Source organism: Pygoscelis adeliae, unplaced genomic scaffold (genome assembly GCF_000699105.1).
Source record: "Pygoscelis adeliae isolate BGI_AS28 unplaced genomic scaffold, ASM69910v1 Scaffold79, whole genome shotgun sequence".
NCBI classification, from domain to species: domain Eukaryota; kingdom Metazoa; phylum Chordata; class Aves; order Sphenisciformes; family Spheniscidae; genus Pygoscelis; species Pygoscelis adeliae.
The window spans coordinates 1902657-1915338 of record NW_008825532.1 but is presented as its reverse complement, the minus strand read 5'-3'; the positions used below and the strand labels follow the sequence as shown (position 1 = coordinate 1915338).

Here is a 12682-nt window from a genome sequence, read left to right as displayed (position 1 = left end):
AGGGAAAGGAAAAGAAATAACCCGACGTGGAAGAGTAATAACCCAACGAGCGAACATGCTCTGCTGAGAGGCTCTGCCTCTGCCTGCTTGACGAGGCACTTTCTGCACCAAGGAAAAAAAAACCTGAGATGACACAGATCAAAGGGAAAGTATCAAGATAGAGAGAATGGAGAGAAGCTTGAAGGAGGCAGGCATGCAGCAGTGCGGGGTGTGTGTGTGACACCTCTGAGCCCAGCTCCAGTCTTGACATAAGTGATGAAGGGAAACCATGTGTTCCAGTTCTGCCACATGAAGCATCCTTAAAACAAGTGCCTTCTACATAGGGCTAAGCCTTCTTGGGTTTTTCAAGCCACTTGTTGAATAAAGCGACATTTGCACAGTGAGGGTTTGAGTGCTAGCAACAAGAAAGGAAGCAAATGCCAAGGGGAGGGAGGCAATGGCTGATGAGTATCCACTACTGGGAGATTAAATGAAGAGGCCAAGGTGGGTTGAGAATTCCCTTTCAAAGGGAAAGCTAGGCGGGTAGTTTCCACCACGTGCGATTCACAGCTAGCTCTTGGGGACACCAAGGCTGAGTGGCAAGAATCGTGGACCTTCACTGCCTCCCTGTAACAGCTTGCCGTTCAGCCCGCAGTGCAGTCCTGGTACCCCAGCTGGTTACCAGTACCTCTGGGACCCAGCCCTATTTCCATCTTTGCTCAGATACCTCTGCTTCAGGATGCTCCCACCCATCCAGAGATGGGACTGTAGGTTCTTTCTGGCAAGAAGCAGTCCCTGGATCAGTCCTTCTGAAGGAAGAGAGGACTGAGACACAACCACCCCGACTGGTGTTTCTTGCCTACAAATAAAACACATGCAATGCACCAAGATGCCGTGAGCTCCCTGCCAGGTGTCCAAGCAAGCCCAGCCTCCAGACCAGCTTCCAGCAATTGGTGTGTGGCATGCTGGGGTTAATTGTAGCACTCTGCTCTGAAAGAGGAATCTTAATACTGATTAGCATTACAGCTTAGTGACGGGTCTTAGAAACGATTACTCTCACATCTTGGCAAGCAAGCAGCGTGAGAATTCTTCTCTAATTGTCAAGCATTCAAATATTGTTATTAGGGATTAAATCACTTCAGGGGAAGCTTGAAGCCGTCCACCCGCGCTGCCGGCAGCACTCCAGCGAGTTCCCCATGGCCCGGGAGCCCATGCTGCAGGGGCTCTGTGTCCTGCTGATGGATTATTGGTTGTTTAAAAAGATACTGAATGTGAGCAAAGCTGCTGCAGTCAGGCTGTGCATCTCTCCTGGCCTCGGTGGCTTCTCTGCTGCTTACTAACAGAGGTCTGGCTGTAACCGTTTCCCATGTGGGGTTACAAGACTGAATCTCTCTCTTCCACCCACCTAGGTAATTTTGCCAAGATTGCAGCAGCTCAGCTGCCTTCGAGACTTCCACCCTGCTGCCACATCTCCCTGAAAGTGGCCAACAGATCTGAAAGTGAGTTGTGGGGTCAAGAGGCAAAGAGGCAACATGATCGCAGCAGCCTTGTTTCCTTGGGAAATCAGGTTACAAAGAGGAGGTGTCAGGGGATGGCAGCTAATGGAGATGTTATTTTTAGACATCGGCAATCTTGGTCACCCTGTTCCATGCAGGCAAGGCAAATGAGATCTCATGGAGACAGCCAGGCACAGGCAAGCTGAGCAAACATTGACTTTCTGAACAGATGCATGAAAAATTTCCAACTAATGTTGCTAAGGGTTTTAGATGGTAAATTCAGGGCAGCTTTGCAGGGAGCTGCTCTAAGTAACAACAACGCAGGACTGTAGTCTGTGCTTTGGGCTTCCTTGTGATACCCATGTCTTGTGGCAAATGGGATTGACCTCCTTTCCTTTGGAAACATCCTGCAAGGAGCAGTGAGGGCTTGTGCCTGTGGTCAGTATTGGCCTAGTCCCCAGGGGGCTGGGGCTCATGCAACATTCCCGCCTCCCCCTGCAATTTTTTAACTCGCTGCTCAATCTCAACCAGACCTGACAAAAAGGCAGCAACCTCAAAGAGTGTGAATCTTCCTAAGTTTTCTAAACCTGGTGGTGTGGTAGAGCAGAGAGACTTCCGTGAGCAGCCGGAAGGCAGGGAAGGATGCAGCAGGAGCAAAACTGGAGTCATTCCTCTAAGACTTGCTCCTTGTCCCATCGGCACTGATTGTTTCGGAAGTGGTCACAAAATGCAGTACCTCTTTCCCAGCTGTAATCAGGAGATGGTGTTAATCACCGTCGGGGAACAAGTTATTAACTAGGATAACCCTCCAGTTATCCTCCCGCCATGCACCGATGGCGTGTCTCATGCCAACCAGCCCATCCTCTTCCTCCTCCTCACTGGCATGTTCTTGCTGTGACAGCAGTGGGGTCTCATACCTCGGTGGCCCTGAGGGCTCTGCTTCCTTGGGATGCCAGAGCAGAAATGCCTGTCTGATTTTTGTCAGGGCAGAAGCACCTTTAGGATGAAAGCTGATTTTACACAGAAGCAAACTTACTGGGATAATCCTACTGCTCTAAAAATGCCAAACATCAGATTCCCAGTGGTATGCACAGGTAAAGGTTCATCTCTGTCCTGTAATATGCCAACATGAAAAGAAGCAAATTTTAAAGAGAATGCTCTTTCTACCTCTAAAGGCATAATACCAGCCTGAAATTATTGATGTTTTGATCTTTCACTCATACTGGTTTTCTAGATTTTCTAGTCCTAATGAGAAAAGGACATTTCTTCACTTAAAGTTTCCTGCTTGGCAACCAGTCTCTCTGGAAAGTAAAACAAAATACATTTATACTGGATATGAGAGATGAGTTTCCCATTAGCTTATTAAGGATAGAGTGCTTTTGCTATTATGCCCTGCCTTTAAATCAAACCTCGATGTCCTTCTGGAGGATATTCTCTTGTTCAGACAAAGGTGAAGGTTTCATAGAATAATGTCTGGAGGAAATTTTATGGCCAGGGTTATGCTAGAGGATCTTAACAGTCCTCATATTTAAATTAATTTATGACCTGATCTATGTGTGCTATAACCCTTAAGCTTATGTGCATTTCCTTTTAATCTCCCCCCTTTATCATGTACTTCGGGTCTTACCCTGCTTCCTTTAATGCAGTGCAGTAGAAAGGTGGGATATGAATTTACATAATTTATGTTCCCTGGTTTATTTGAGGTGCACTGCCAAGTTTATATTTAATAATATAGGCATCCAGGCCTAATGAGACAGCAGTCAATTTTTCACTTGTACATTGACCTTTCCTTCCCTCCCTTTAAGCATTATTAACTCAGGTCTATCAATACCAGGCTGCTTGCGATTAGGACCATTATTTCCCATTTGTTGATCAATAAACCTCCTGCCTTTGTTAGCAGCAGACCTTCAGGTTTCTGCAGTAGTGTCTCCTTCCTTAGGGTTTGAGCAGCCACCACCTCCGCCAGGTGAATGCCCTCCTTGTTCCCTGCACAGTCCCACAAAATGTCACAGTGGATGGAGAGGTACCTCTATAGACTGCAAACTTGTAGGCGTCTCCTTCTCTCCACTTTGATGGCGGTGCTGTGTCCCCTTGTGGTGCTGCTGTGTCCCAGGGAAGGTGCACATCCAGCCTACACCTTCCCATCATGCTGCCACTGCCACCCTGGCTGGCTTTCATCTCCCCCCTGGCTACTCAAAGGGCTCGTGCTCTTCCCTGTGGGATTTCTAATAACCAGAGCCTGCCGGCACTTTTGGCATCCTCCATGTTTCCTATTTGTTGAAGCAAGTTCTCAGGACTCCCGAGGTTGCAGCACCATTGGGCTGCTCTCACTCCCACAGCACTGGACGCCTGAGGTCTGCTTGTTTGTTTATTTTTTCGGTTTTTAAAATAAACAAACCAAATTTGGCTTTGCAGGCTTGGAAACTCATCCTCTCTACATGTTGTCTGACTCTTGTGTTTCTGGCTGGCTCCCATCCCAGGTCCCTGCGGGCAGCGCTATAGGTGACGCCGGGGCTGGCACCACATGCTGGTATGTGATTTGCTTTACAGCCCACTAGAAAGGCTCTGCGAGGGGAGAAACTGCATCTGTGCCTCCCACTCACCTGAGCCAAAGGATATCTCAATCCCTCCCTCTCTCCCACGAGATGACAGTGTTTCAGAATGGCTTAATGCAAATAAAGATGAATTCAGCTTAGGGAACCAGAGCCTTTAGGTCCATCATCACTCTGAAGCCTCGCTCTTCATGTAGGAGAAATCTGATGGGCTTCAGTCATTGCTTGCATGAGTGGGAGTAATGCTGGCCTCGCCTGCCCGCGTCAGTTTGATGGGGCTCCCCACCATTTTCAGACTACAATTTGGCAAATGCACTTATGGCACTGGCTTCGGCACCCACAGCGCATCCCTGCCATGCTTGGCTGGGGGAAGCACCACTGGGCTCAGGGCCAGCTGTGGCCCCGCTGGCACCCACTGTGGTCGTCTCTGGCGGGGAAAGCTCGGAGGCAGAGGGGTCGCCATCTGCCGCCATCGCGGAAGCACCACTGGGCTCAGGCCCATCTGTGGCCCCGCTGGCACCCACTGTGGTCGTCTCTGGCGGGGAAAGCTCGGAGGCAGAGGGGTCGCCATCTGCCGCCATCGCATCCCATCGCTAGTGAGAGGGAGGGGTGGCCGGCAGGCAGGACTTCGCTCCTTCCAGGGGGAGTGGAGAAGGCTGCACCCTGGCCGTGCATGGCGGCTTTTTATTTCCATGGCAGGCTGGAAGCCCACCAGGGCCCCTGGGACACCGACATCAATAGCCAGATTCCAGGCACAGCAGCAGCCGGGGACCTTTCTGAATTAATTTTTCCTTTGTTTTCCTCTGTTGAGTCTTGATCTCGGCTAAAGCGCCGGCTGGCTGCAGGCCCTGCTGGGAGACATGAAATCAATTACCCCAATGCCTTTGATTGAATTGTGCTTGGTGAGTGGCCAGCCGCTGTGGGCTCCTGCCCCGCAGCCTGGCGCAGGGACGAGGTGCAGCCTGGGACAGCTCCTCCGTTAAATTGCAGACGCTTGTCTGGGCTCAGGCAATCCAGCTACCCCCTGAGCGTTCCTCTTTCATTCCTATTCAGAGGTCTTCAGCGGCTTTTTTGCCAATGTCAAGACTGTTAATAATAAAAAGCCCAGCGGCATGTAGCTGTGTAAATCAGAAAGGAGAAATGGTCCATTTGAAAAGGCATTTCAGTAAGAACAAAACCTTTGCTTCTGCAGGAGCTGTGGAGCTGCACAGTCAGGGGTGCGACCTGGTGGAGCCACCCAGTTGGACATCAGGAGCTGGCTCCGATATGCTCATGGAGCTGAGCCTCCTGCACGGGGGAGCTTGGGTGAGCACGGTGAGCAGCAGCCCCTCTGCCTCCTCTGCACCCCATCAGTGCTGCCGGGCTTGCCCAGATGCCGGACGGGAGATGCTGAGACTGCCCTTCCCGAGATGCTGGGAGGTAGAAGAGAACTTTGCAGTTCTGTGCTAGGGAGGAGGGGAGATGCATGCCTGGAAGCCCAAATCTGAGCTGGCTCAGAAGCATTGGCTGCTCTGAAATGCTGGTCCCAGCACTGCTGGGCAGCTAGAGGGGGAAGCCCCTGGGAGATGCAAGCCTGTGGGGCCCCCAGAGCACTGAGACAAGCTGCATTTAATGCATAAAGATCACAGGAGACACCATCTGCCACCACCCTGTCCCCAGCAACTCTATGAGCTCCAGAATCAATGCTCAAACACCAGCAAGTCCAGAGCGCAGGAGGAAGAGCAGAGAAGTGACGGCCCCAGCAGAGAGGGGACTTTGCCAGGTGGGAATGACCACACGACCCTGCAAAATGGCCGCACCGCTGCGGCGCAGCTGGGGAAGCACTGTCCTGCCCCAGCTGCATGCTGTGAACTTTCTCAGCATTTCCAAGCAAACCTGCCCCACTCCCTCTGTCAAAGTGAAACCTGCTCCTCTCCTCCCAGCAGCTCCCTCAGACACTGCAGGGAATAAAAATCTGTCTTGGACTTAGTAGCAGAGGCCTGAAGGCTTTTGTTTCTCTGCCCTGAGGTTGCGCAGCTCCTCTACAAGGGGTCCTGCCAGCATTTACCCCTACCTTGCCACCCTCGCAGTGGCAAACAGCTAAAGAAAGCAAAGCAGAGGTGCCAGCCCTGGGTGTATATCCCAAAGGGGCTGTTTTAAACAGAAACTGAAGCCCAGGATTGAAAAGCTCCAAAACAAACCAGTTAACTACCCACTACTATAATTTATAAGACAAACACCATTTCTTTTCCTCCTGAATTAAATGCAAATGGTTTATGATCTCCTCAAGCCTGCTTGTTACCTGAAAATCTTCCCCAGCTCCTTCCTGGCAGGTACGTCTGGGCTGCGGTTGCAGGCAAGCAGTGGATAAGGACGTTTGGGTGGCGCTGGCTGGTGCGGTCGGGGTGTGCAGACCTCCCGGCTGATGGCTGCTCTGTGACCTGACCCCTTTTTTTAACCCTTAGGATCAACTACACAACATCAATAAACCTGGTGCTTAGAAATTCAAAATGGCCTTTCTGCACAAATCCCTTAACCGTCACTGAACATCTGCCGTTTCCACAGTAACCCAGTGAGCAGCTGTGACGGGCTGCCGCCACCCCACTGATTCAGGCTGGCTTGCCTGCATCCCTGCAGTTACCTGGGGAACGCACCAGAGCTGCCCCAGCACCAGCATCCCACAACGCAGCACCAGGCATCACAGTGCAACGGCCCCAGGGGGACACCCCCACCTGCTCTGCAATCTGCAGGGCTCCGACAGGCTTCCAGCGGTGATATGGATTTCAGCGCAGGTCCCCAGAGCAGTCAGGACACTACTTCAAGCACAACCCTCTAATGGTTTACGACTCATGCTGGAAACAGATTTATTTGCAACCCAGGGCTTTAGCCAGCAACACGTTCAGTGCAACAGAATAATTGCAGAAAGCAGATTATCTCTGCGAGGTAATGCCTGCTTTTCTTAGCCTGCCTCATCTATCACTGTCCTGCGTAGGATTAGCATATGCCTCATTTTGGAGCAGACATTCTGGCTTTAAAACCCAGCCCTTTGGATAATGGTTAAATGAAGATGGATAACAGCCTCTGTACTGGTGGGGTGCTGTTGAGCCGGCTGAGATTCACGAATGGGATGCTCACTCCACTCTGGGTGGGCAGAGGGGCTTTCAGTGGCTGTAGGCAGCTGCCTGGAATTTCTCGGGAAGATAAAGCCACCATGCATGCGTACGTGCTTGCGGGAAGTTGTATGTGAGCTGCCTTTTCTCCAGCAATTGGGAGGCTGGATAGAGGGGACACGGGAGAAAGTCTACTCCTACAGCAGGAAAGGGCTGGTGGTGTTACGGAGTTAATTACTGCTGCAGAGCACGGCTGAGGGGAGTGGCACTGCAGGATCTGTGGAGAAGCCTTGTGGGAATTGCCACCTAATTTATAGCAGATGGATGTCAGCATCACCTCAGCCTCCAGCACATCTGCCGCTCCTGTGGCCAGTCTCAGCTGCGCACCGGACTGTGCCGGGGACGACGACTGCCCTCTCCCATGGCAGGGAGGGGACAGTGGCACCAGAGGGGCCCGTGCACCCCACCGTGAGCTCAATGCGCTCCTGGGACTGAGCAGTGCTGCATGGAGCAGAGCTAACGCTGCACATCTCGCCGCACAGTACTCGCAGCTGGCGAGACGGCCATGGAGCTACATGACAGTGGGAACATGCTGTGCTCCGAGCGCTCGCGGTGAGCCATGAGCAGTCAATCACAGGGTTGTGACCAGCCTATTATTAATGTATTAATATTGTGATTTATACACACATATCTGAGGGGCGTGGGCACCAGGAGGAACCAGAAGGGTTACTCATGGTGCAGACTATATCCCTTGGTTATACCTGCTCCGTAAGCAGTAAGGAGGAGACCCAGTGGGCTCCTGCACAGCCCAGGCAGTCAGAGGGGCCGTGCAGGGAGGGCTTCCACCTGCCCAGGCTGCAGGGGGGGAGGTTTGAGGGTTTTGAAGGGTAAGGACAGGCACAGCAGGAAACCAGGACTTCACCTGGGCAACAACTGACCTCAGTGGGATGCAGAAGAGGGAATATTACAGATATCACAGTTGACCAAATACCCACTGAATTACAAATGCAAAAAAAGGGCTTCACCGATGAGGCTGTTGGAGGGGACAGCTGAACCAGAGGGGATGAGGATGAGCGCGGCTCTGGCAGAGGCTACTGAAGTGTTACTGCATTTCAGCAGAGTTACTGGACCAGGCACAGTGGCAGCAGGAAAACAGACTTGGAGGAATTAATGAGCCTGGTAGGAGGAACTGCTAAAATCCACTAGGAGAGGAGGCAGCAGGAGAATCCTAAACAAATCCACCATGATTACATCTGTGAGGCTATGGCTGAAATAGCGCAAGGAAAAGGCTGCAAAGAGGGCTGAGGCTTAGAGAGCTCGCAGGAGACGAGGAAACACAGAGGCAGCCAGCAAAGGAGCTCAGCTTCATCAGCCTCGGGGGGAAAAGGCATGAATGCGGGGGCAGCAAAACTGACCTACAGCCAAAGGCTCGGAGGGCTTGTGCAGATACACCCTGTCTGCTGTGCATGCCCCACAGCGGTCACAGCTCCACTATGCCAGATGTCATGGCATGAGACAGCCTCTGCCAAGCACTGCTCCTGTCTAATTTAGCCCAAACTCAATCCTAACTCTGTCCTGTTGAATTCAAGGTGGGAGGAGAGGAGAGGATGAGGCTTGGCATTTGTCTGTCAGGTAGCTGCCTCTCAGCTCTGTCCTTCCCCATGGGGCAGGGAAGGGCTGGGTGCGGGGAGGCAGTGAAACCAAGGATGCCCTGGAGCAGGCACACGGCCACGTGCCTGCGAGTCTGCCGGAGACGTGTCCTAGCTTATTAAAAACCTGAGCAAAGGCCAATGGAAGATCTCTTTAGGATCTTGTGGCTGCTGGACCAGACACCAAAGAAGTCAGTAAAGCTCTTCCTGTGTTGCTGACAGTCCTTCTGAAGGGTTTGGGACCCAGGAGAGACAGGAGACTGCAAGGGGTGTGGAGGGGTGGTGGGGCCTGACCATGGGGATTGACTACCAGAACCAGCACTACACCACGCAACAACTAGCAGGGAATGGCAGGATGACAATGCACAGGGCCCAGGAGGGCATGTACACTGAGAAGTGGAAAGACTGCTCCATGGACTGAAGGGGAGGATAACAGAGGCAGCTGGTAAGATACCCGGGGAGTGGCTTACTGGAGCCAGGGACACCCATGCCCAGGGATGCCCAGCGATCTCTTCTTGCACTCTGAGCCTGACACCCCCCGTCCTATCATTTCCAGTTCATTCAATGATCCTGTGTGGCTTGACAAGTTCCACAAGTGCTGCTAATGGACGAAGCCCCACCAGTCCCCTCCAGTACCTGCATCCAGCCCAGGTATGGCCATGGATCACTCCTCTCCAGCCCTGAGCAGAGGTGAGGCGCTGTCCTGCTTCCAAAGGGCCCTGTGACCTGCCTGGCCTGTGTCACCCCTATCTGCCCCAAGGACCCTGCTCAAACTGTTGGGTAGGTGTTTTGGTCATGGCCAGAATGCCACCGTGTCTGCACTGCGCACCCTTGGCGTCAGTCCCTGCTTCTATGGTGCAAGGAGATGCGCCCTGTGACCACAATGTGAAAGGGGCTTTTGAGTCCCTAGAAATCTCCAAGCAGATGCTCCAACATGCACTTGTGTCCTGAACCCCCTCAAAGGCGAGCACCGAACCCAACCACAGCCTCCGCACTAGCCCCTCTCCCCAGTGCCTGCCTCCGCGGCACCCATGCCTACCTTGGCATCCAGGATGCTCGTCTCCACCCGAGCCACCCCCTGGTTCTCCCTGAACAGCTGGATCTTGCTGACCTTGCTGAACTCCGACAGCACTGTGGTGAGGTTGGTCTTCAGGTCAATGACATGGCTGATGCCATGCCGGGGTCCCACCAGAAGCGTGGTGGCTGGCTGCTTCTCATCCTGGTAGCACGAGCACATGGAGAAAGAGAGACACAGATAGGGGTGAATAAACGCATCCTGGGGCTGCACTGGCTACACCTGTCTCTCTCTGTGGAGCCAAGCCTTGATGTCGGCAACTCAGCCGGGTCCTGGATGGCTTTTGCAGAGCAGCAGGTGAAGCTGGTGCCATGAACACCCCTCCCTGAGCTTCTCTGCAGGGCTGGGAACGGTGTGCGGGATGCCAAGGCTATTTAAAAATAAAGCACTGAACTGACTGTCCACATGAAATATTCAGGCCTGCTGGTGTCACTACAGAAAAGTAAGAGCATGTTACAAATCTGCCTGATCTGACATTGCCTCTGAGAGAAGGAAGCAGAGGAGGGAGTGAATGCATTTTAGAAAAGAAAGACTAGAGCTTTGACTGAAAATAGAGATCTTTCTTGCTCTTGCTTTCTTCATCCAGGAAGGATGCTTCAAGCCAGACCTGGAGGTGAAGAGGAGCTGGGCAGACCAGTGCAGAAGAGGATAAGGGAATACTTTTTACCACTTACATGTGGTTCCACTCCTAGGCTGGCTCAGAGTCATTGCTTTGGTGACAGAGATGAAAAAAAAGGCAAGGCACCCACACCAGAGGTGAATTGCCCAACGCTGCACACCCAGGCAGTGTCGGAGGCAGGCTCTGACCACTCAGCCATGGCACTGACTAGACACCATGTGGTTCTGCTTTCACTGATTTCCTACAGGCAGCCCTTTGAGCTGCAAGGTGAGGAGCTCTGAGGCATGGTGGAAGCAGAGCAGATCAAAGGCTGCAAGAGATGGAACCCAGGAGGCAAAGCAAGGGAAGCCAGGGAAGTGCTGAGATCTTGGGTGGGGGTAAAGGCAAGGATGGCAGAGAGGTGACACTTACATGGAGACCCCTGGATGGTAGGTGGAGCGAGAGGGATGGAGAGGTGAGCCAGGCAGCAGGGAGCCTTAGCGGGTCCACCGTTCTCCTGTTTGTCTTGGTGGCTTTCCTCCTGCCGTGGAGAAAGTGAGGTGGCTTGGGTGAGGGGTGGTGATGCCTCTGATGGAGATGAGGGAGGAGTGGGCCATGGTGGTGGCAGCTTCCTGAGAGCTGCCAAGCAGTGGTTGGGCTGGACCACTGCTGACGGAGACGGTAAGGCCAGCCAGGCTATTCCCTGCGTGGACAAGCAGAGAATGTGGTGACCTTTGCCAAGAGTGGCCCTTCTCTGAGAAGGATGGCAGGATGCTGCCAGGGCAGGACCGAGCTATAAGCATTTGTCTGAAATTACTCCAACTTCACTGAGCCGGTCATCTCGTGGCACAAAAGGCTGGCAAGAACAGAGCTGACCCTGACCCTGCGGAGCTGACGATCTGACCTACTGTCAGCAGAGGCTCTGAAGGCTTTTCTGGACGCGCTTGGACCCCAGTGGGGCGGAACAAGAGAGTGAGGGAAGTAATTTCTGTGGGAGCCACATCTCCCCTGGCTCTCTCCTCCAGCGCATACTCAGGACCAGTGCCAAGCACCTCCCAGCCCATCCTGAATTACCGTACCAGTCCCACTGTGTTGAAGAGGACCCCAGCAAAGGTGGGCAGCTCGTTCAGGATCCTCAGGTACTGCAGCTTCGCCTGGGCCGTGGAGACCTGGCAAAACACATCACATGGGTGATCACCACCAGCACAAGGTGGAAGAAATGCAAGATGCTGGTGCAAACTCGGGAGCTCCCAAGCAGGGGTGTGCAGTGCATTGGCGGGCAGCTCGGGGCATGGGCTGTGCTGGCAGCGAGCCTGGGGGCTTGACATGGGGTGGAGAGGGGCTCCGCTCCCCTGCCGTCCTGGGCAGATGCTGGGAGGTAACTCAGAGCAGAGGCACAGCCAGGGAGGAGCCCAGACACTTGATGTATAACCCCCCCGGGGGATGTATAATCCTCCCAGAGATGTATAACCCTCCTAGAGGATATATAACCCCCCCGGAGGATATATAACCCCCCCGGGGAGCTCTCACACCTGCAGGGACCAAGGCAGTGGCTCAGCAGCCTCCTCCAGAGCTTTCCAAGCCCAGAAGCAGAGATAATGATAAACACAGGCTTAACTGATGTGTGCCGCTTCAGCCAAGCTGAGAGCCAGCTCTTGGCTGATCTCACCCCACTGATCCTCACTGCAGTCCCCGAAATCCAGATCAGCTCTCGGAATTGGATTCAGGAGAGAGAGCTGCCTGGCTGCCTGGCTGTCACCCCGGGATTTATCGCCCATCCAAGGGGACAAGCAGCAATAACAGGAGTCCCCGAGCAGCCGGGGACAACAGGATGGCTGGAGCGGAAGGCACACTGCCACTCCACCAGCCCTAAGCCATGGCCGTGTGGGTTGGACTCACCTTGGTGCCGCCAGGCTGGTTCTGGTGGGCTTTGAGCTGCTGTGAGAGGGATTTCCGGAGGCTCTTCTCTTTGATGAGCTGCAGGAGCGAGGGAGGCAGGAAGGGCTCCAGGCCCCACTCCTTCCTGCGGGGAGGGAAGCCTGCCTGAGCCACCAGGCCAGAGACCCCGCCGATGGGCAGGGAGGGCCAGAAACCAGGGATGCTGCCCGAGAACATCCTCTTGCCATCAGAGGGAGCCAGAGTTGCACCAGCACTTCCTTGGTGTCACAGCCGGAGCAGCCGCACCCCCCGCCTGGGGCCCCCAAAGGGGTGGGATCCCCGCCGGGGGGACAGCCACCACGACCC

General features: G+C 53.6%; 1 protein-coding gene across 1 annotated transcript in view; it reads right to left on the bottom strand.

The window, feature by feature from the left end:
- The window catches only part of FRMPD3 (FERM and PDZ domain containing 3), a 44263-nt gene that overhangs the window by 25671 nt on the left and 5910 nt on the right, over positions 1–12682 (bottom strand). The window contains 3 exon segments of the mRNA XM_009331730.1: positions 9805–9984; positions 11518–11607; positions 12338–12461. Coding sequence (XP_009330005.1) covers positions 9805–9984; positions 11518–11607; positions 12338–12461 — 394 coding nt within the window.